The following is a 22,719-nucleotide window of genomic DNA, read 5'->3' as shown; positions in this document are numbered from 1 at the left end:
TATATACAGCTTCATCGTAAACTAATCAAACAACAAACGCTGGCAGAGAATGATGAAACATCTGATGCAAAACGTTACCAACAAGGGCTTGTATTCATCAGCGACCCGAACACTGCRTCTTTGGGGAAAAAACTGCAGGTCTGGTAACGAGGCTGAGAGCGCGCAGTGAGCCCCCATCCGAACCCTTTGGCCCTCGAGCAAAACCTGGAATTTCACGGTTAAAGCAGCAGGCAGATAGGGCAGAAAAGCCACCGCTGCCATTCTCCGTGCTCTTCCGACTGCCCCAGCCCCAGGAACCGCTTCCAGCGAGTCTTGTGAGCGCCCAGACGAGGCCAAAGGAACCGAAACCGGGACAGAAATCAGTCGGCCTGCCCCAAACACACAGCCGGGCATCRCTGCGTTCAGAAGCTTCCAGGAACCCAAATGACTCCTCTGTTTTTCAAGATAACCTTACAATACTTCTGACAGTTACATTGTAAAATGCTGGTGCAATAGAAGTTGCATTAGAAACCACTTCAATCAGTTTTTATATAAATGYATTGAATACATATACGCACAAGACTGTTGCTCTCAAATTTCTCTACAAAGCACAAAASAATGGAGCACGTTTGCTTTGATTCTCCAAGGTCTCCTACTGAGTCYATGAAACCATCACTATTTATCCACATACTGACAGAAAAACAGACAAGCTGCTCACGTTTTACAACTTGCTAGGTAGCCTACTACTTCTTCCTTAAAAGCACTAAGCAGTCAAAACTGTATTTAAGACCATCTACCACCTACACCAAAGAGTGAGCTGAGTCTGTTGACATGGGGCTTCACAGGGAAAATCCCTCCTGCRGCAGGAGGGAGATTTATTTATTTATTTATTTTAACAAAAGCAACATGTATGGACCAGCAGCAAATCCAGTTCACCTCCAGTACCCTGCAGCACAATCAACTGCACCATGGCTGAGATGGCATAAGACCGAACTACAGAAACATTGACTAGATCTCTGCAGAAGAACCTTCCTTCAAAAAGAAGGTTACTATATTCTTTTGTTACCCTGTGTGTAAAGAATTTTAAAACAGATGATTCAAAATAAGGCAAACAATGGTCATATCACCCTTTTCAGAAAAATATTGCCACCAGCAGTTAATAATTTGGGATAACTGCCCTAATGTTATGACCTTTATCCTCTGAAGCTATCAGGCATATCCTTTAGCTAAATAAAGGCACAGTTTTATTATGGGCCCTTCAGCTTTTATATGTGTTGCCGTCTCAATCACTTGGACTCGATGCTAGAAGATGAAAGCAGATTTGCTGCCTAGCTACATACGTATTTAAGCATTTGTGACAATAAATTTAACATAGACTTTGAATAAAGAATGCAACATAGACCTCCTAAGTCACTAAGGACCCTCAGAAAAAGTTCATGCTTCTTCTAGCACTCTATTTAAAACCTCAGGGCACAGAACAGCTGTATCATGCTATTCGGCAACCTTCCTTGGTATCTTAGAGCATCCTCACTCCTCTAGCAATTTAGAGTAGAAGAACAGTTCAAAAAAAAAAAAAAAAAATCACAAAACCAAAACTCCAAAGCAAAAAGACAAAAGCCCCCACTCTCCCATAAGGACACTGTACATCTTTTTATTTGATCTGAAGGAAAGAGGGTCATCCAGTTCAAGAGACCCCAGGTGGCTGAATACATCCTTGGAGGTTTGTGCCCATTTAGCTGGGACAGAGGAAGACTAATTAAACCTTTGTCTTGATGATGATGCATCTGAGGCTAAAGTGTCTCAGGATGGACTCAACTGTTGGAACAGATTCACCTTCCTATGAGGCAGAAGTACAGACCGAGTACAAATAAGAAAAAGTTACAGACTCACACTAAAAAAAAAAAAAAAAAAAAAAGGTGAGAAAACCCAGGAACTACTGGCTCTGGTAGAAAGTTTGGTTTCAGAGGACACCCTATCCTGCCTCGCTGACAGAGCATCAGAGATACTTAGTGACATTAACAGAAGAACCCAAGTACTTCAACAAGCAGCCTTTCCACTCCTTTGCTTTGTGAAGCAAAAGCAGACTTCATTCCTTTACTGTCCTTCCTCTGCACCTAACATAATGAGATTTTATTAAACTATGTCTGCATTTAAAATAAAATATCAGAACTCCCCAAACATAACCCCCAAATAAGCTTCTTTTACAGATCTGACCTTATCCATGCTTTGAAATGCCCTTTTGATGACTTTTTCAAAAAGATGGGAAAAGTTCTCATGAGAAAATCCCAACATATCCTGTCCATCTACAGGCAACTGAAAGAAGCACCAGAACTGCCTTTCAGACTAAAGCTTAACCTACATTAGCAAATAAGCACCAGTTTTACTTCAGTCCATTCAACAGTCTTGTATACTATCATCCAAAAATATTTGACAAGGACGGAGGACAAACAAGGGAAGARAAAGCAATGGTGGGGTGGATTTTCTGGAGATGTTTTATCTACATGAATCAAATAAGTTGTGATGGATCTAGAGCCTCTGTGTGCGATGGCTCTAGCGACTGTAGCATGACACTGAAGCAAAAACAGACTTCATTCCTTTACTGTCCTTCCTCTGTACCTAACATAATGAGATTTYATTAAACTATGTCTGCATTTAAAATAAAATATCAGAACTCCCCAAGAAACTTTGGCATCAATTTTTCATAACATCCCTTAACAGAGCACATACCGTGAGGTATTAGATAAAATGAACATAAGCTGAAAAGGAGATCAAAAATATGGGGCTGTATCATATTCTCAGTTTCATTAAGGGGTAAAGATCCTATTGCTCTTCACTGGCACTGAGGTAACACTGATCACAGTTAATTCCAGTAAACTGGAGCGTTCGGTTAGCCAGAGACTGCACCATGATCTATTTAAGAACATGTTAGAATTCCAGAGTTCAAAYCCATCCATTTAGAAAATTTTTAAATATGATTCGTCCAGATTTCAAAAAAAAGCAGTCTTCAGAACCCCTCAAAGCATCAAAATTTAGCATCCAGACCCTAACAAGAAAACTCAGAGCACAGCCACTAGCTAACATTTAATACAAATTGTTCTGAAGTTGTAAGGAAGTTATTTTTAATTGCATTGTACAACACCAGGACAACATGATAATTCTGAGCTTCCAGAGCAATGCAGTGCTCCCCAAGCACACAAATCATAACCAGCAAGAACTAAAATTAAAGGGAAAAAAAGAGTTCAGATAGACTATTTGTCTGAAAGCCCTGACTGTAAGGACAGCCTACAAAATTCTCCACTCATCTTTCCTGGCAGTTTTCATTTAAGCAAACAAGCAGTGGCTAAAGTCAAACCAGTTCACATATAATTTCAAGAAGCAGGAGCTTAAAGCAGTGAGTGTATTTGATATATGCATTTAACAAACAGGAGACAATAGATAGGTGCAAGCATTCTTTGTGGTAAACAAACCAAATATATCAAATGTAGACTTTTTGGCTTATCATGCTTCTATTTTTAATTGGAAGAAAAAATATTCTAAAAGAAAATCCAGACACTGTAGCTTAATGTGAGAAGAACACATAATCCATATGTTGGCCTGGGGTGAGTTACTGTTATTATTATTTTTTTTAAAAAAAAAAAAAAAAAAGATCCTACCTGATACAAAATCTTAGGAATCACTTTTGTTAATCAACCAACCTTAAACTGTTTTAGGTCAAGCTATAATTAATACAGATTATATAACAACTTACCACTCTTGGTAAACAGAGAAAATAAAGGAATAATAGCCAGATGTCCACTGCTTAACAAGTTCTCAGTTCACTTTATGAGTGACATATTCAGCCTAAGACTGTTAACAATATAAAACAAAACCTGGGGATAGCTATGTAACAACACTGTGCAATACCCCAAGCTAACAACCCAAACAGCTTCACAGCCCCCTTAATAGAAGCACTGCTCACAGCTGTCAGGTAACAATAGCCAACTCTTTATTTAAAATTTTATTAAAAATATCACCATTACTATTGTCATCAGGTTTGTATGCTGCAACAAAACCATTTTCTTATTTGCACTCCCTTTTCTTGTATCACTGAGAAGTCTTGTTTTTTAATACTATAGAATGAAGTATATTTGAAGGTGAAATATTTGAGAGAGTTACTGTAATTCTGGAAAAAAAAAAATCTTGGAAGTTGGTCTAAGCCCAGTACAACAATCAAGTGCAACATAGCTACTCACAGGGCTAACTAGCACTCTTGCCTGCAATTCCTTCCACCCCCCACTAATTTATGAACAAGGTTTTCCTAGAATCGCGATAATCTTACACTGCTCATRAAGGATCCTAACACTTGAGCTCCAGAACAGGGGGACAATTTGTCCTCACAGACAAGTTAGGGCAGCTCCTGTTCAGACAACCATTTATATCACTGTGACCAGAGATCATTTGAGCCTCTATCAAAACTTACTATAACAAAAGTCATGAGCTTAGCAGTACCACCTACACAATTAGTTTATTTTGTCTGATTCAGGAGATACTATTAAAAAGAAAAATCTCTAAAAAAATTGTCAGTGTGYATTATATGCTTACATTAGATAAAGAGTACTGAATCTGAAGCAGCTTGATAGAGAAGGTAGTAGAATCCAAGAAAGGCTTCATCAGAAAGCATCAGCCTCAGACTGGTATTACATTTGCCCTGCATTGAGCAGGGAACCCATATATTTAAGGGCAAGCAAAGAGAAAAGGCGAGATAAAGAACAGAAGAAAGAAAACAGAACTTGAGAGAGTTAGAAGATGGCAGGATTCAACCAAGTTTTGCCAAATGTTCTTTTCTCCTAGCACCCATACCGATGTAAATCAATGTATTCACAAGCAAGATGATCTACATTATGCTCTTGTACCATTCCACTACCAGTGATGCACGTTCTTATCAAGAGAGGAGGACTCCTTCCTTCCTSCCATCCCTTCTCTGCAGTAGCTCTAGTATAATTGCACATCAGTGTAGCTGGTTCTGAGTGTTGCAAAAATGCCATGCAGAGGAGCAAGATTTTGGTTTGGCCTTGTGTGACCTCTCAAAGTCTTCTACCACTACAGACTTCCTTCTGTTTCTTCTGGCATCAGAAAATGTGCTCAAACCAAATACTATTTTTAACTTTAATTTCAAGGTCTAGAAAAAGAATTAAAAGAAACTTTTTTCTGGTACGTTTAATACAGAGATATTGCCAAGTTCGTATTTCAAATCTTGAAAAATCAAATGATTTCAGAGAGATTAKCCATTCAACCAGTTTTACATCAGCAAAACTGTGATTATTGCTGGGCTTGCTTTTCCAAGGAAAATATTATGTTTCCAGTTCTAAAAGCATTAAGGAAGTTTAAAATCCAAAACACCATCACTAAGCATGAATTTATCCAACCAAGAAGTTTGCAGCAATTCAGGCATTTTAAGCAACAGATCTTTTTCACCTCTGCAGAAAATCAGTTCAACTGCTTTAAAGACACAGTCTTATGAAAGCTGCAAGCTAAATTCCTCTAAAGATCAAAATCAAAAGTCTGCAAAAGTAAGACTTGAACTTCTTACACTTGGAAAAAAAAATCTCCTCCCCTACAATGCCAATTTTATTCTTATATATGCAAGAGATCAGATTCATTCACAGACAAGTTTCTTCTGTATCACTGGCATCTTAAGAGTCAGATTTCATTCATTTGGAAATATTTGCATCTTAAGGTCGGTAGGCAGTGCAGAGCCACATTTATGCTCCAGGAGTACTAAAACACACTAAAAGACCAATGGCATCATCACTCAAGCAGGAGCAAAACCCCAGAGCCTGGGAATCAGAATTACTCAGCTTCATTCTTTGTTATTTGAGAACACCCACAATTCAATTCCTCAATATTAAGAGCATTATACACATATATACTATTAGAGGTGTTCCAACTTATAAACAGTAACCAAAGAGAAAGTCCAAAGCCTCATGAAATTCTTAATTAAATTTAGTTTGGTTAACTTCAGTGGACTCTGATCACTCAGATCAGACTGCCTCTTACATAAGAACATTTTTTGAGTAGGGAAACATTCTTCTGCCCTCTTGTAGAAACTAAAGACAACAATATCCTATTACCACCTGAAATAAGAACACTGTACAGAGAGAGGATGTTCTCTCTTCTAATCTAAATAGATGTTTTTACTCCAGATGCTTTCTGGGAAGTTGAATATATATCCTTTTGTTCATCATCCAGTTTGTGTATCTTGCAATACAATAAAGTAGAAACACTCACGTAGATTGCAAGAGTATTATAAATGTACCCTTACGAATTCACAAAGAGAATATGCATGTAGGGACAAGTACTGTAATAAGAACATTAGAATACAGTAGCCTAATTTATCTGATTTTGGGTATGATTGATCTTTTTAAGTTACTCTTCAAAAAAAAAAAAAAAGGAAAAGAAAAAGAAAAAAAAGTGTATGCATACCTGTGTTAATTAGCATGCAGTAATTATGCCAAAAGACACCTTAAGAGATTTACTCCTAGTCAGCACTATGCAACTCTTTCACATAGAAGTCAGCCTCCTGTTACCCCAATTAACTAATTCTGTAGATGACAGGTAAGTACATCTTAAATATCTCCTTGAGTAACTTTTTAAATTGCCCCTTTGGCAGAAGGTTTATACAGAAAGCTGAAAACTATCACCATCCCTCAATCAAATTGATGGAAAAGGTCTCGTTTTACATGTACTGAAGCATTAGTTGGATGAAGTAATATGGCTCTTGCAGTCCTAAACTATTTTTTTTAAGAGCATCAAAAGTAAGGAGTAGGAAAAGTTTAGAGGTTATTTGCCATTAAACAGAAATAATCCTCCCAATAATCCCTGCACAGTTCATAAGAAAACTCACATTTTCAGTTTTACACCTCAAATCTGCACTTYTGTAGTACTTTGCATTCAAGCAAATATAGATTTATTGCTTTAAGAACTCTAACTCAAACTATTACAGAAAGGCAAGTCTCTCAAATCTTATGTATTACTCCAACATCAGTTGGCGTCAAAACYAGAAATAAACCAGGCTTCCACATTTTGTTCAATACTGGGACCACTAGAGCTTAGCGCACTGTAAATTAGAAGTTAAGACTTTGAAGAGTCAACATCATGTTGACATTAGTTAAAAAAAATCTTGGTATGGATAGAATCCGGCTTAGAAATATGGTGGAAGATCTGGAACCTGGCTTTTAAGTGACACTCTTAAATCTGTAAACCAGAAGAATCTGATTCACTTGTGCATTTCAAATACAAGTCAAAGGAAAAGTCTTACATTTTTGTAGAAATAAGATTTTCCCAAATTGATCAACAAGTTTGAATGKTCATACTTTCAGATGTCAAAATTGAGAATCTTAAAGAGGCTTAACAAATAAGAAAAGAACTTGTCTTATAGAAGTYGGACTTATTTATATATTATGTTCTGTCAAGTGTTTTAAGAAAAATAACAGGTAGTCATCAACTATGACGCCTCAAATTTTTTAGTCTTCCTCATAGAAATCTAAATCGGTAGCTCAAAGTGCATCCACTTCATAACTTTTACATTTTTCTGTTCAAGACCATATTTCTCTACTCAACTGCTTATCGCAGCTGCTCCTGCTGCCAAGGCTGTGAGAAGAAAAATGAGTAACTAAGTTACAGAGAACACCTTGTTGAATGTCAAATAAGGACCAAAACTGCAACATACACCTAAACTTTTAATTCTCTCTACTTTTAAGATGCAGAGAACTTATTTCTAGTACCATTTCACCACATTTACTGTGCAGGTATCCCAAACATTATAGTGCAACTGCAGCATCTAGGTTCTAACTCACCTTTTTGAGGTACTCATGTCCACAGGTTCATCGCCTGTTTGAACCTCCACTTTAATGGTTGCTTTCACTTCTCCACCTTTTAATAATCCTTGCACTTTTCCAGCTCCAGGATCTGTTTTTATTTTCATGTCACCTTCTGTATTTATATCTGTTCCTAATAGTCCTTTCTCCATTTTTATTTTTTTACTGTCCACATCGTTATGCGTTATCTCACGTTCTAATGCTCGTTTCTGACTTCGTGTCCTGCATGCTTCCTCTGTCATTGTGAGACTCTGGAGAAAGAGGAGACACAAATGAGTTAAGAGCATTGAAAAAAGTAAGTTGGACAAAACACCTTAATTTCAAAACAGGGCAAAGTACAGTGGTTACTGCACAAGAAGCTCAGAAAGAGCAGTAACAGTTTTGCCAGTATGCTCTCTTATCCTATCTTCAAAACACATCTCAGTCTGAAGTTATTAAGCACCGAGCATCCACTGTACCTACACTTTTTATGTTATGCAAAAAAAACCCCAAACAACAAAAAAGCAACACAAAACAAAAACACACGCGTGCACACAAACCCCACTAAGTATAAACTAGAAGCACGAAGGATAGAGAAAATCTATATTAGAGCACAGGAGAATATACAAACCCAGACGATTAAAAAGTTTGGCTCTTTACCAAAAGCAGGAAGAATGTATGTATTTGTCTCATATGCAAATAAAAGTAATTACAAAATCCTAGATTCGAATCTCTCTGGGAGTTCTGCCATGTATTTCTTAGGACTACGCCTGATCGCAAGTTTCAGAAATCAGATGTTAGGGGGGAAAAGGACCACCACACCCTGCGTGAAGAGAGTCCTCCATATCTCCTCACAGCCTGCCACTAGACATTACGGCACTGCCATTGTAATCCCCAAGTTGGTACTTTCTTCGCTCCTAATGAATGAGCCGGGCTTTTCCAGGGCTGCACAGGAAGTGCTCAACTCCTGCGGGATCACGCTTAACTCCCTGCGCGCCGGGGGCGCAGGAAGTTCGGCTGCGGCGGGGCCCCGCCGCCTCCGCCGGCCCTCCTGGCGCTCCTCTACCTGCGGCCGCGGACCGGCGCCGGACCGGGCGCTGACTCAGGCTTTGATCCCATGACATCACCCGGCTCCACATGACCCTTCCCAGGATGCAGCCTGCGAGACAAAGCGCTTTCCAGAAACCAGTCTGAGCCGGCGGCGCCGGCAACCCGCCGCGGGGTTAACCCCGCTTCGGCCCGCTTCGGCCCGCTTCGGCCCGCTTCGGCCCGGCGCGCGTCGCGGCATCCCGGCATCCCGCACCGCTGCTCCCGGACCACGCGCGTCCGCAGCGGCGTTGGGGGGGGGGGTTGCAACTCCCCCATCCCCCCCAAAAAAAAAGTTTCTCCCATCTGCAGATTTTCCACCCCCTTTTCCAAATAAATGCGTTTCGAGAGTAAGGCCGGCACGCGAGAGTTGGACGAAGTCTTTGAAATGTTTTTTTTTTTTTTTTTTAGCAGTGCAAGACCAACGTAATTACGCAACGTCGTTAACCTCTGCTTCCCCCCCCCCCCGTTATTCACCAATGTCACTCACACACACACACGCACAGAGTACGTGAAATTGCAATTTTGATGGTACGAGCCTAGAGCAAGGGTGAGCGGGTTCTTTGCAGAGGCTGGGGAAACATTTTGGAAAAAGTCATAGTCGGTGCACAAAGCGCCTCCACTCAGCTGATGTGCGTTTACAGTGTGACCATGCTTGAGCCTAAAATAATGAAAAAAAGGTGTGCTCTACAGAACGGGTAAGTTAATTTCGGTATTTATGAAAGTGAGTAAACAGCACACAACCCAGGCAGAGAGCCAGGAGCACCGAGGTTCTTCGCACGGCGCCGCTCTACCTCGGTCGACGTGCAGCAGCCTCCCCAAAACCCCGCTCAGCCCCAGATAAAGTGCTCGGAAAACACGTAGCTTTTAACTACAAAACATACCTCAATTTAAGCGTCTCTGTTGACAATGACGCAACACAACAATTGTTTCTCCCTGAACAAGGGATCAGACAATCTGCCCGGGAATCACAAGCCTTACTACTATTAACGCAGATCAATCTGAACCCAGGACCGAAACAACGGGCTGCCCAGCACGCTGCTGCTCAGCTTAGTTATACCGAGATTTGCCATTAATCACGGTGGCTTTCTTGATCAGGGCTGTGAAGCTAGCCCGCTTATTTGGTAGGCAACTTGCATTAAAAAAAAAAAAAAAAAAAAAAATCCCCATCTGACCCGGGTTCCTTTTCAGTATCTCCGTATTCTCCCATCGAGCACAGATGAGAAGCAGCAACTCCCGAAGTCAGCGCCGATCGCACGGCCGCAGCACTCTAGCAGCTCAGGCTCCAAGTTCCGAGAACGTTAAGTAGATGCTTTCTTTCTTTTTCTTCCCTGGTTTTGTTTGGAATACGGGAGAAAGGTGTATTCTGAACTATATCCAGGTTCTTTTGGAACGCGTCAGACAAGGCCTCCTGGCCGCTCTAGGGCTGTGCACACTTACTGCTCAATCTTTCTAACACACAGTAACATCATCAGCGACAATTAAATAAAATTTACTGCCGATACAAGGTGTAAAAAGTTAATATGCAGTCAAAGATTCTACCAGTAAATGCAAAACCGGTTAAGGAATAAAGATCTGAACACTTTAGCAGGCATCTCTGTTTCCTAACTAACCCAGACTGCTAATCTGGAAAAAAATGATGGAGAGAGGCAGATGTTAAGCACTACATTCAGGCCTTTTTCCAGTGGCAAATCCTCCTTGTGCAACTCCTTACAAAGGTCAGACTAAACAGATTAACAGCCCTTATGAAAATGCAAGATGTACCTCTCAACAAAACCCTTCACCATTATGTTTTCTGTTGGACACCAATAGCCTAACAGCAAACGGGTTTTTTGATAATCAAACCTCACGGCTTTTACTTGCCCAGAAAGAAACTTGTTCAGGTTCCTTCCTCTCTAGGTTTAGACCACCGAGAGAACACAAGGCCAGAAATTTGAAATTCTGCAGCATCTACGAGCAGTTAATAAACTTTAAATCCTTTTATTTTTACAGCATTATCTTGCACCCTGCAATTCTTTCACAAAATAGAAGCACCCATTTGTTCTTGTAATGTCACGATCACTCCCTTATCAGATACTGACAACTTAAACATTTCTTGGAAACAGCTTCGCCTATTCAGTACTCGCACAGTCAAAAAGCAACACCTCACAAGGTCAGTTTTCTCTCCAGTAATGGCGCTGCTGCTATGACAACTTTTTGCAGACTAAAATTCAATCCAAGTTTTTGTTAACAATTTGCAGTATTTTGCCACAACAATGTAGTCTGGAAAGTGTGTGGGGACAGCAACTGCTAGATAGAAGAGCATTATTGGTAGCACAAGTGAAACAGTACGTTCTCGGGATCTACGTTACCAGAAAGACCTTGGGATCAGATTGCAGTAAGATTTTTACAACTAAACCCAAAGATCATTGCAAGCGCAGGCTTAAGGTTTATATATACACTAATATAGAGATCTGGTTGCACAGTTCCCCTGCCACCACAACGTTAAGTCATATTTATTATAGATGAGCCTTAAATGATGCCCCCTAGTATTGCTGTTTTAACTCTTTCAGGAAATAGTGCTGGAAAACAATCTGTTAACATGCCTGCATATACAGAGAAGCCTAGAAGAAAATTTAATGCAGTATAATAGTATGGAGGGAAAAGGAGCAGAAGATAGGCAAAATGAGTAGGATTTCTTAAATTCTGCCTCTTCTTTTCATGCAGAGATGAAAAACCGGTAACATCAGAAATTTTTATGGGAATTGCAAGTTACTGGGCCCCATCTCCTACAAGTCAGAGTGTATCATGAAGTAGATGCACAGTTCAGACAAGCCCCTGCAGGATCTACTTCACTTAGCATTACCACAGTGGACTAAAGAACACACCCCAGAACAGCTTAAACTCCAGACCTGTAGGAAAAGATTAAAACCAAAAGCTTTATAAATGTGCCATGGGAAGACAGGAGGAGAAGGAGGGCACCTGCAGAGTCCAGCACCAGTAGCGAGAGCGTCTTTTTATTTACGGAGCTTCTAAAAGAAAATGAGCTGCTATTTGCACAGCCGGAGGGGGAAAAAAAAAAAATAACCCCAAACTGACCTGGGAAGAAAATTCTCTCCTGATGGCAAATATGGCAATTTGTTTAATCCTCAGCAAGCGAGGAGAACATGCCCGTCTATTATATGAGACTTTACCACCAATCTTAAACAGCACCTTACGAGCACACGCTGTGACCCATCCTCAGTGCTTACCAAGATCCCTCCCTCCGCAGGCAACCAGACTAATAATTCCTGAAGCAGAACATTGCTTATATTTGGCTTTCACAGATAAAAGAAAAGAGGAGCGCATCCCTATGCTCAAAGCCTGTATTCTCTACTATGTTTGAATGCTTGTTGGATTTATTGAGATCACACATCTTCAACCATTTGATTCCATTAGATGAGAATAAATCATCTGGATATTTCAGAATACCTAGGTCAGGTATTCATCAGATACATATGGATAACATAACACTTTCGAAGTTATTTCCCAAGCCCTCACTTCTCCTCAAACATTTATAACCCAAAACACAGACTTCTGACAATCATTAGTGACAACAGAAACCGATCAACGTGAACAGCAAATAGGTTCAGTTCAACACATTCTGCACAATATTTTCTATTTTACAGATGGAAGAGAAAGTACGGACTGCACAGTAAATTTAACATTTTATGGAAGGTTCTGCTTTTTATGATGAGGAATGACAAAGCTCAGGGTGAAGTGCCTGGAATCTAAACAGCCAATACTCTGTCTAAAGTGCTATCACTGTAACAGATTAACTACTATGCTCAATTCAAAAGGGAGTTTAGTATATGATATAAAATGCAGTAAACTTCTTGAGCTGCAGACCACAGGGTTGTATCACACTCGGCTACTATAAAGCCTTGTCAAAGAATCACCCAGACTGATTCACTGCCCTTTAAATATATGGAAGACAAAAGAAAACACAGAATCTTCTGTGAGTTCATAACCTATCCCTGCTACCCTGTTAAATACTATGGACACCTATGATTTCACCTATATACTTTCCATTCGGAAAGGTGTCGAAAGAGATCTCTTGCTGTCTTCCAAACGTTCCTTTCCAAACCCCTCCTCCCTCACAAGAGCAGAGCAGCAAGAACAAAAAGACAAACCTGGTTTGATTCAGCCAGTGTCTTTTCCAACATGGATGTGTATGACAGACTCCTGTCACATACTGCCCAGAACGCCTCCCACTTGCAAAGGTGACAAAGGATTGGGAGATCCTGGAACAATTATCTGCTTGCTTTCTTTTGCCACTGTAGGGAAAAGTTACAGAACAGGAAAAATTCAATAAGTTCCAGTTTAAGACTTGGGAAATTAACCACTGTGACGATTTTCCAGATATGCAGTCCAGCCTGGAATAAACTAGAACAACTGCAGAAGTCACATCCGAATTGCCTACTGCTCTCTGTTTCGAGCGCACAACAGGTAACTGAGGCAGCACCCAAAATAGTTTTCAGAAAGCCACTGGACACACACAGAACACTGACACAGTGCGTGAGGACAAAAACACAATTTTTAAAAAAGAGAACATTTTGCTTGCAATTTCTAACGAACACTTCCACTTTTCCGTACATCACACATTCAAAACAGTTTGTGTTACCTCTTCTCTCCTCTCCCATTTATGAATTATGACTTCTTTATACAAACTGCAAGTGATTTTATCATAGAAAAGCAGTTAGGTATACTTTTCTAGTGCAACTTAGTAGCTTGAAATAAAGTGGATTAGAGCTAGAATTATATTCTGACTCTGCTAGAATCTATTAACATTTCTGATGAGCACTACCAGCAGATACTGCTTCAAAACAGACCATCTATAGAAGGTTTTGAATCTGACTACAGCCACACACACTAAACAATCCAGCAACATGCTATTTGCTTTTTTTGGTAGCCAAAAACAACGATCAACAATCCTCTTCCCCACCCTAATCTGGAAACTTTTACAGTGAAAGTGGAAAGAAGAAGAAAAAAAAAATAAGTTTACCAAAGAGGAGATGTGGAGGTTAAGACATGTTCAAGTTAATGCCTCACAGTGAAAAATATTAATAGATCACTTTAGATATTTGCTATGTGTAATTGATCAAAATTAATTTACTGACTTTGAGCAGTCGCTCCCCGTCAGCGCATCAGACTCGGATGCGTACGGAGACGGCCTCCTTGCAGAGCAGCCCATGCAGTCAGCAGCGTGCACAGCTGCCTCGGGATCCGCCACACACCCCTCCCCGCGATGCCTAGGAATTCASTTCTCTTAGTAGGATGCAAGAGGTAGCAATGACAAGGCATTGCTTCAACCAAGCCTAATTTTTTGTTCTGCAATAAGTATTTTTTTTTTCTTTTTATATGTTCATTGTTACCTAAGCCAGAAGTGAGACGTGCTGAAAAAGGTCATATTAAAGTTTTATATATAAGCATGTGTGAGTGTGTATGGTGCACACACATGTGTGTGCATAGTAATATGTGCATATATACACACACACACACACACACACACAGAGGAGTTCCTGTCCTTGCCACATAGATTTTTTAGGAGAAACTTTGTCTTTCTAAAGTAAGAACTGGCTGTTTTTTAAAGAATAAACTAACTTAACTATAGTAGGATAAGAACACTGGTTATTTTGTGGGTTGACAAAAAAAAAAATCCCACAACTGAATTCAACTGGACAACTGAAAATCCATTCCTTTTCCTATTAATGCAATAAGGAGAATTGATAGCAGCCAGAGGTAGGTTGATTCGTTTTCTACGTTAGCCATCATTTCCATACCATAAGACTTAAATAGGAAGAATTAAAATGCTGAAGTTCTCCTTCAGTTGCAATGACAAGGGCAGAGTAACTGCTCAGCAGCCAGTCTGCTGCTTTGCCCCCAAGCCCCYGGGAAAGCAGTGCCCACCAGGCAGGAGGCACCTCCCAGCCCCTGGGCGCCTGAGAGGCACCGCAGCCCACGAAGGGTTAAGCCCTGCCATTTTGGTGCCATTCACTGATATGTCCATTAAGGGTGTTACATAACAAAATGGCAGACCTTAACCCTTCCCGTGCCGCGCTCCCACGGTGCTGAGCTGCATGTGCTCGCACCGGCCCCGCCAGGAAACCACAGCGCCTTCTGGGCCGTGGATTCTTTTCTGTTATTTTTTTCTTTTCCCCTTTAAGCTTTGAGAGGAGAATAAGAGATCCTGTTTAGGACTGGTAAATACTTGCAGTTAAAAGCAGAAAGAGCCCACGAAAGTTTCATCTTTGTCATCTATGATACATTTTTAAAGAGAGCAGAGAAGAAAGTTCTCTGCTAGGGAGGTGACAGCAGTGAGCGTACTTGCAGGCAGCACATGAATGATCCACCAGCAGATTTCAGTAGCAAAACATTACAGGGATACCAGCCCAATGAATTCCTAAAGAAAAACAGTGAAAATTTGGGGTCTCAGAGTACTAATCTGACCTAAAATCAGCTACAATAGCCCCACTTCGATTCCTGTTGCTTAGCTTTTGAGGTAAGCACCTACAGCAACTCATTCTACACCTTGGTCTGCATCTTGCAGAAGCTGCTTTTATTTTCAGAGTGACCAGGCAACAGGAGGCAGCTTTAATATAAACACTGTGCCCACAATGCCAGTGCTCGCAGTCCGGCGTGCAATAGGAAGCAATTCACCCTCACTTCGCCTAAATATTTACTAAAATTAACAGACAAACTTCTGTAGAAACATCTTCAAGTCAAGCTCTGAACTCCACAAACGTTRAGTTCTGTATTTGGACACAAATGAGACTTCGGTAGCTGAAGTCCCACTGCATTAATAGAGTCATCACACTGCTCTCTCCACGATACTGGCACGAACTCATCTCAAAAATCACTACTGTGACAGAGACAGTTCAGCTCCATTGACCACAGGAGTCTACGGTCTAATCACTGTACAAGCAGTCTGCGTATCAAGGAAAGAGTTCACAATTCTTAACAGAAAACTATGTGCCATATAGATTATATCTGTTGCGTAGCCGTGTAAATGTAAAATGGCTATTAACTGCAAACACCATCTGCAATTTTTCTCTATTTTTGTACCAGCTTCAGAAGTGTTCAATGTCAAGGTGATCTTAGAGTAAGAATTATTAAAAAGTAATTTTTAAGAAAAACTTGCATAAAAATAACAAGTTTTTCACCTAAGTATCTTTTACTGGTGTTGCTATTCTCTCGTCAGCATATCCAGCCTAAAATATCAAAACCAAACCAAAACAAAAAAGCCACTTCCCAGTTCTGCCACGATGACACAGATTCCTCAGTTTGCCCTGCAAAGTGGTAACAGTTTTTTTCTCGTGTTCTCTGATAGTGATTCATAACTAGAGTTTTCAGGAATGAGCTAGACAGTTCGCTATGGAGTTAGTTCTGTCATCTCTGAGCTGGCCAGGGGAATTCTACTAACCTCCCATAGGAGGCAGCTAAAGAGGAATAATAAAGTCAAAATCATTTTATTAGGGAAAAAAAAGCAACCTTTTAATAAGGTCACCATCTTTACACTTATTTAAGCTAACCTCTTTATCATTTAGTTGCTCACAGCAAAGGGACTTTTTCAAAAGAAGGAAAAGAGACCAGCTATTATCAGAAACATATGGCTTGACTTCAACCTAGCAATACAGATGTGATCTTTCYTAAGGTTCAGATTCTCTAGTCACATCCACCCTCATAGACATTAAMTAGTGATTAAAACCTGTTTATCCAGAGTTTGACTCAAAAATAAAACCTTTCACTTATAAATCACTATAATTTTATTTAAACTTTTATTTGATGTGTGCAGATTCTAATACTAAATAACAGCATTGCAGACTGCAATCAAATCCTTCCCCCTCCTCTCATTAAATGTATGCTTCTTATTAGAAAAGGGATCTAGGTTGGTTCATTTATTTTAATGCAAGAACAGCAAAATTAATATCTTTAGATACTTAGTCACAACAACAATCAGCTTTTTCAGCACCACATGCTATGCATATTATAACATAGGTGATTCTTTGTTTTTCTGTATTTTAAAAAGTTTCCGAGTAGGCAGGCTTTCTCTGCACACAGGCTATCTGAACTGGGTTTAGCATCACTTCCCTACAAGAAGCACCACACTTCAGATTCATGTTTATACATGTATATATTCTTTACAACCTCAGTAAGTTCATTAAGGATGTTAGTGTAAGTAGATACAAAGTACAGTGTACCCAAAGAAAGATTCTCAACCATCAAGGAATTTTCTGATTTACCAGATAACATTCTAAGTCTTATAAAAACTTTAAAACTTTATTAATTCTAAGATCCACTTAATTGGGTTTAAAGAGGTGTATGCAGAAGGTACTACTTACAGCCACTAAACAAGGAATTTGTTTGACCTGAATTCTCCCCCAAGTTTTATGCATCTATTTTTGTCTAGAAACTACTGGGCAGGAAGTCTGCTAATGACTTATGTCTGGGCTTTGTATTACCAAAAAAATCACGGAGATTCCTTAGTGTAGAATATCAGTTAAATACCAGTTTCAATCACTGTCCATAACAGCAGCATTTGGATAAAAAGTTGAATTGGAATAAAATAAGATAGGGATGGGTATAAATACTAGAACYTCAGAGTTATATTTTTCAAGTATTTCATGGTGATAACTCACTGAACAGGAAAGCAGATCAAGAAACTTCTATGAGTATGTTCAAGATACCTAAGTGTAAAAGTGATACAGCTATTCTCTCACTATTACTCCCATTCCTTCATCTCTGATCGATTTCATTAACAAGGCTGTTTTTCTACAATTCCATCTAATCTTTTGGTCTCGTGAAACATGGCAAAAAAAAGTCATTGCACATTTAAACTTTGGAAGTTGCACCGCCAAGGATCATTCTTCCCCTCCAAACTCCAAAGCACAACTTCGCACAGATTTTGGAAYGTAGGCAAGAAATAGTTACCCCCAAAAAGCAGCAGTGCTTAAGGCTTGCACCACAGCATAGTTCTGAAGTTGAGCCTGGTGAATCACAGTAAATCAAATTTGTAAATTTATGAGCAGACACATCAACACTTACACCAGAAAAATAGAAACTGAAAGAAAACTGAAGACCAGAAATCCTTAAACTAGATCACTTCAGCCTTGGCAACACATTTTGGAGAATTGTTGGCTAAACCGTTAAACTCTTATTTATAATAAACTTCACTTGATACTACAGTGAGGTAGGTGAGTATCACTACACACAGAATAGCTGCTCAAGACTATTTTCCACTGCAGGACTTCTAGCCACACCACTCTATCACTGTCAGAGCTAAAAAAGTATCTGTAGAAATTTCATTTTCATTCACAATTTTTCTTTTGGGGGTTGTGCAAATAATCAAAATATACAAAATTCTCAAGGGAAAAAATTTTATGCTCTTGCTTTGTACTTCTCATCTTATTCAAGACCGAAAATATTGTGCAGCTGCTGTGAATGCCTGGTTAAAAGGAAGTGAAACTTCTCTGTTTGTCCATTTGTAAGCTCGGGAGATTTACCTACTTTGGAGTGTTGATTAACAGTTAAGTGAAAGGCGACTTTTGACTAAGATGCAGGAACTGAATCCAGATCCAAGTTCAGTCTCTGAGCTCTACTACAGAYCTTCCTCATCATCCTGCACAAGACAGGAGCAGAGGTGCAAAAACAGCAAGATGATTGCACCTCTCCTACTGCACCTCTGCGTTTTTTATTAACAAATCTGTGATGGGGTTGAAAATGTCTATGCCACATTAGAGATTACTACATCAGACACTCTTATCTATTAGGAAGTCCTTACCTGTCAGTGAAGTTCATGGGTTCCAAGTGGAATCCTGTCCAGTCCTGGTGGCTGAAAGTGATTGCAACAAAGATCCTGAGGGGAAAGACAAGTAGGTTAGTATGCTTTGGTTGGACTACCCGGGAGATTGATGAAAGCCCCATCAAAACCAGAAATCTTTCTGAAAAATATTGTTCACRTAATCATTGAAGTTTTACTTTCGCAAGCTTGCAAGAAAAGTAGTAGTTTTACCCATTGCCAACTTGTATCTGAACAGGGAGAGAAGAGTCAAACACTGTTAATGTTGGGGAAAAAATCCACACTAACTGCTCTGATATGGCAATTCTTGACACCTTCATCTGAAAAATGCTCATGCATGCGACAGCAATCTTTAAACTTAGCTACCTGTTTGAAAGATCACAAGACCATATCCTATTATTTGGAGAGGAATTACAGATTAGGCCTGTATTCAAATGCTTTCAGATTAATAATAATAAAAAAAAGCAGCACTCACAAAAATATTTCTGTTACTGTATTTGCTACTCCGTTTTGTTTTATTTTTTGCATCTTACATTGACATTCARGAAGAAACCAACTGCTTTTCGATTAAACGTGGTTTGATCCAAACACCTGCTGGAACCAATATTCCAATTTMTAACAGACCGCTTCCCTTGAGGCAGAAGAGACCCAACTTCTGCATTTATCCTAATGGCTAGTACCACAGGAGCTTGCTCTAGGCAAGTCTTGGAACAGTCACTGTCCAACCTCCCCATTTTACGTAGCTGGACAAAAGCAGTATAGGGTCATATATGCATGTAGCAGAACACTAGATGTGTGAAGACACATCTTTAAAAAGAAACTTGGTCCCACCTCCCCAAATAGATTGTGACACTAGCTAAAGAAGCATGCTGTTTWAAAGACAAACACTAATAAAAATAAATGTCTCGCTTCATAAAAGTTTTCAGTTGCTTTCAGCTTTTATTGTGTCCAGCAAACCAGCAGACCCACTGCAGCAGCATTTTAATAGCTGAGACAAGTTAGTGAGATGCAGCAAACAAGGCAGTATTTGTCCAGCAAGCTAGACTCTGGCAGTTTAGACTACAAGGGCCTAATGACATGAAACTGTTAATGGCAGAAAAGACTTGTAGCTTGAACAATTTCTTGAGGACAAAAATCAAATTGAGAAGTCTTTGTACTTAGCTATACAGCTCAAGGTCTTCTTGCTGCCTGATGAGACAGCCTGTTCTTAGGCTGCTTTCCTCTCTACCTCTTCTGTCCAAAGCATGCACTCCAGCAAATCTTACTCTTAATTTTCACTATGTAGCAYCACATAGCTAACAGCCTCACACTGAGAAGTTACGACATGAAAGTAACCTAGATCTTAATTTCTATTTCATCAGTAACATTCAGAGATGCAAATGAAGAGAGCTGGCTCCGGAACCGACACCGCAGTCATGTGCACGCTCATACATACACTCAGCTCAGCTCTTCAGTGACAATTCTGTGTTTTTACTTAAAGGACATCAGACCAAGTCTTAGAGCCAACCTGAAAATACTGCCTAAAACCAACTGCAGGTTTTGGTGGGATACCACCACCATCCACACTCCGTAACATGGATGAAATTAATTGTCTCCACGTTACTGGTCACATCTGAGAATACACCACAGTTCCCAGTGGAAGTTTCCATGAAGTCGCACATAAAATGTGTGTGTGGTGGGGGGTGGGGGCTGGGGATGACTCCTTAGGGAAGTCTTTTCCTACAGGAGAGCACATAAAAGCAGATGAACACATGAACATGCTCCTTCAGAATGGCTCATTTCTGCTGCAGTTAAAGGGCTGATGTTAGCAGGGCTTGACTCAGGCTGGAAGAAAATACACAGAGGTGAAGATAATATCAGTTATCTCTAAATTAATAGAAAACAAAACAGGAAGATTCTTTGGTTTTATTGTTCTGTCACAGGATCCCACTCCCTTCTGCTTGTTATTTTGAAGGGAAAGGAGGAGGTGGGTAAGGGCAGGATGCAGAAGAAAAATCCRTAATAAAGAGCATGGATTCTAGAACGTGTTCGGTTTGCTCACACTTGTTTTGGCTTTACAAAAATCATTYTGTAATCCTGCATATACAATGTTTGAGACTCAAACATTCCTTTTTCCTCTCTATGAAAACACTGAGGGAAGAACCTGCCAATGAGTGTTCACTGGTCAGTTAGAAAATGCTTAAAAAAAAAAAACAAAACCAAACAACTGCTTTTGCCATACTACTGAATCGGCAATTACCTGCGTCAGCAGCACAAACTTAGTCAAACTCCTCCCCCTGCTTATCACATAGCCTGCTTTTATACAGCACAAAGTGAACGCTAAGATAACCATAATTTCAGCTGCAAATATTCCACAGTGCTGTGCACATGGACGCGAAACCGGTATCAGCTTTTGGGGCAGACTCACCAGYGCTGGACTGTAGGTGGAGCACAGTAATTGATGCACATTGGCTGCCAAGACAACTCCTTGGAAGCTTGGCCTCTTATTTCTGCTAAGCCACCAAGAATTCTGAGTCATTTCCCTCCTCAAAAAGTTTCAGAACTATTTTCTTTTGTCCAGAGGCAGGACAACTGCTCGGCAACTAGTCCTCCTCTCTGCACACAGGAAAAAGACTGCTGAAGTATCATGCTTCTCCTGACGTGTCCCATCTGCAGATCAGACGTTAGCCTATTGACCAAATAAACTCCAACAAGCTCGGAGGTCATCTTGTTCCAAAAGCCGTAAGATTGTGCCTGGTACATCCTGTCTGTTTGACTATTTTAAGTAATCTAAAGGTTCCAATAGGTTAAACAAATTGCTACAAAAGTGCAGATATAGAAACTCAATAAATGGATATGCAACTGTGTTCTGGGGCCTGATTAGCCACCTAGAGGGTAGGTCTTACTAATTATAGCTCATCCTATTAGTCCAATGCCTTTCTAATTAGTAGCCAATTGTAAACCATTGCTACTGCTACTTCAAGGCCTTCCCAAGGATTCAACAGAGCTGTAAAAATGACAGAAAGCAAAACACCTAAAGACTCTGCAGTGTTGCCATGCTGCTTTTCAAGCACTTCGCCCAGACTTTTAAATGAAAAGATTACAAAAAGTAATACRCGTAGGATACTATAGATCAGATTACTAACAAGAACTAATACACAACCTGAATAATTGGTAGTTAGGACACTATTGCAATAAGCAGAAAGCCACAAGTTGTAATATGGCAGGGAAAAAAAGGAATCATTCTGCCTCACGCAAGGATATTGCTGAACTGCCCTAGTAAAGGTAGCGGTCGGGGGGGAGGATCATCCAGGCATCGGCTCTGCGCTGGATCCCCACTGCACGGGGCAGCCTCCCCTCGGGCCCCACGCGAAACCCATTCGGTTTTCTCTTGAGGATGAAACACAAGGTATCCCTGGCTCTGAGACAGCCTGCATTTTTCRAAGCCTGCCCCGATAGACAGGAATATAGTTACTCAAATTGGCTCAGCAGCAACTTCACATCAGAATTTTTCAGGATTTCGAACAAGCTCAACATTAAGTAAAATCATTCCTTCCAATTTGTTGCAAACATGGAAAGTCTAAGTTACTGAATCATTTTGCTGAGGTTCTAGCCAGCCTCCATTTTTAATGAACTGTAGCATTAAACTCCCATAGTGCTAGTGTCATGGGACTAAAATAGTTTTCATCTTGCGAGGACACTAGAACAGCAGTTTAACCGTTTCACTGCCGCAAGATGTTCACTGCGAGGGACGAGGGCCATGTCTAGAGCACTGACCCACATTCAGCCTGTGGAAGTTTCCACTGAAATCCAACAGACTGTTGGCAACAAACTGTCTGGGGAGGCAACACGCGCCACGGGGCGAGATCCAGTTCTGGCTCTCGCACAGGTTCCCTCCGCGGCCGCGAGCGAGACGCCGAGCTTACTGTGCAGCTCGGCTTTCTCCTGTGCCCACATCTGTGGGATGGGAAGGTCGTTTTCACAGCAAACACCGCTGAGGAAAAAAGGTTAAAGGGGTTGTAA

At 40.3% G+C, this 22,719-nt stretch overlaps 1 protein-coding gene across 4 annotated transcripts in view; it reads right to left on the bottom strand.

The window, feature by feature from the left end:
• Positions 1–22,719, bottom strand: part of GATAD2A (GATA zinc finger domain containing 2A) — a 57,313-nt gene that overhangs the window by 18,013 nt on the left and 16,581 nt on the right. For 2 of the 4 annotated variants that reach the window (XM_085318469.1, XM_085318473.1), the window contains exons 2-4: positions 18,700–18,774; positions 13,052–13,195; positions 7,815–8,086 (exon numbers count right to left, since the gene is read on the bottom strand). In XM_085318469.1, coding sequence (XP_085174595.1) covers positions 7,815–8,086; positions 13,052–13,084 — 305 coding nt within the window. In that variant the 5' untranslated portion in view covers positions 13,085–13,195; positions 18,700–18,774. Of the gene's footprint in view, positions 1–7,814; positions 8,087–8,636; positions 8,798–13,051; positions 13,196–18,699; positions 18,775–22,719 lie in introns of those variants that run through there. The other 2 variants (XM_085318471.1, XM_085318472.1) reach the window with 2 other exon arrangements.

This window comes from Rhea americana, unplaced genomic scaffold (genome assembly GCF_003343005.1).
Source record: "Rhea americana isolate MKP2758 unplaced genomic scaffold, rheAme1 scaffold_538, whole genome shotgun sequence".
NCBI classification, from domain to species: domain Eukaryota; kingdom Metazoa; phylum Chordata; class Aves; order Rheiformes; family Rheidae; genus Rhea; species Rhea americana.
The sequence above is the reverse complement of the archived record's forward strand: the minus strand, read 5'-3'. Positions and strand labels throughout refer to the sequence as shown.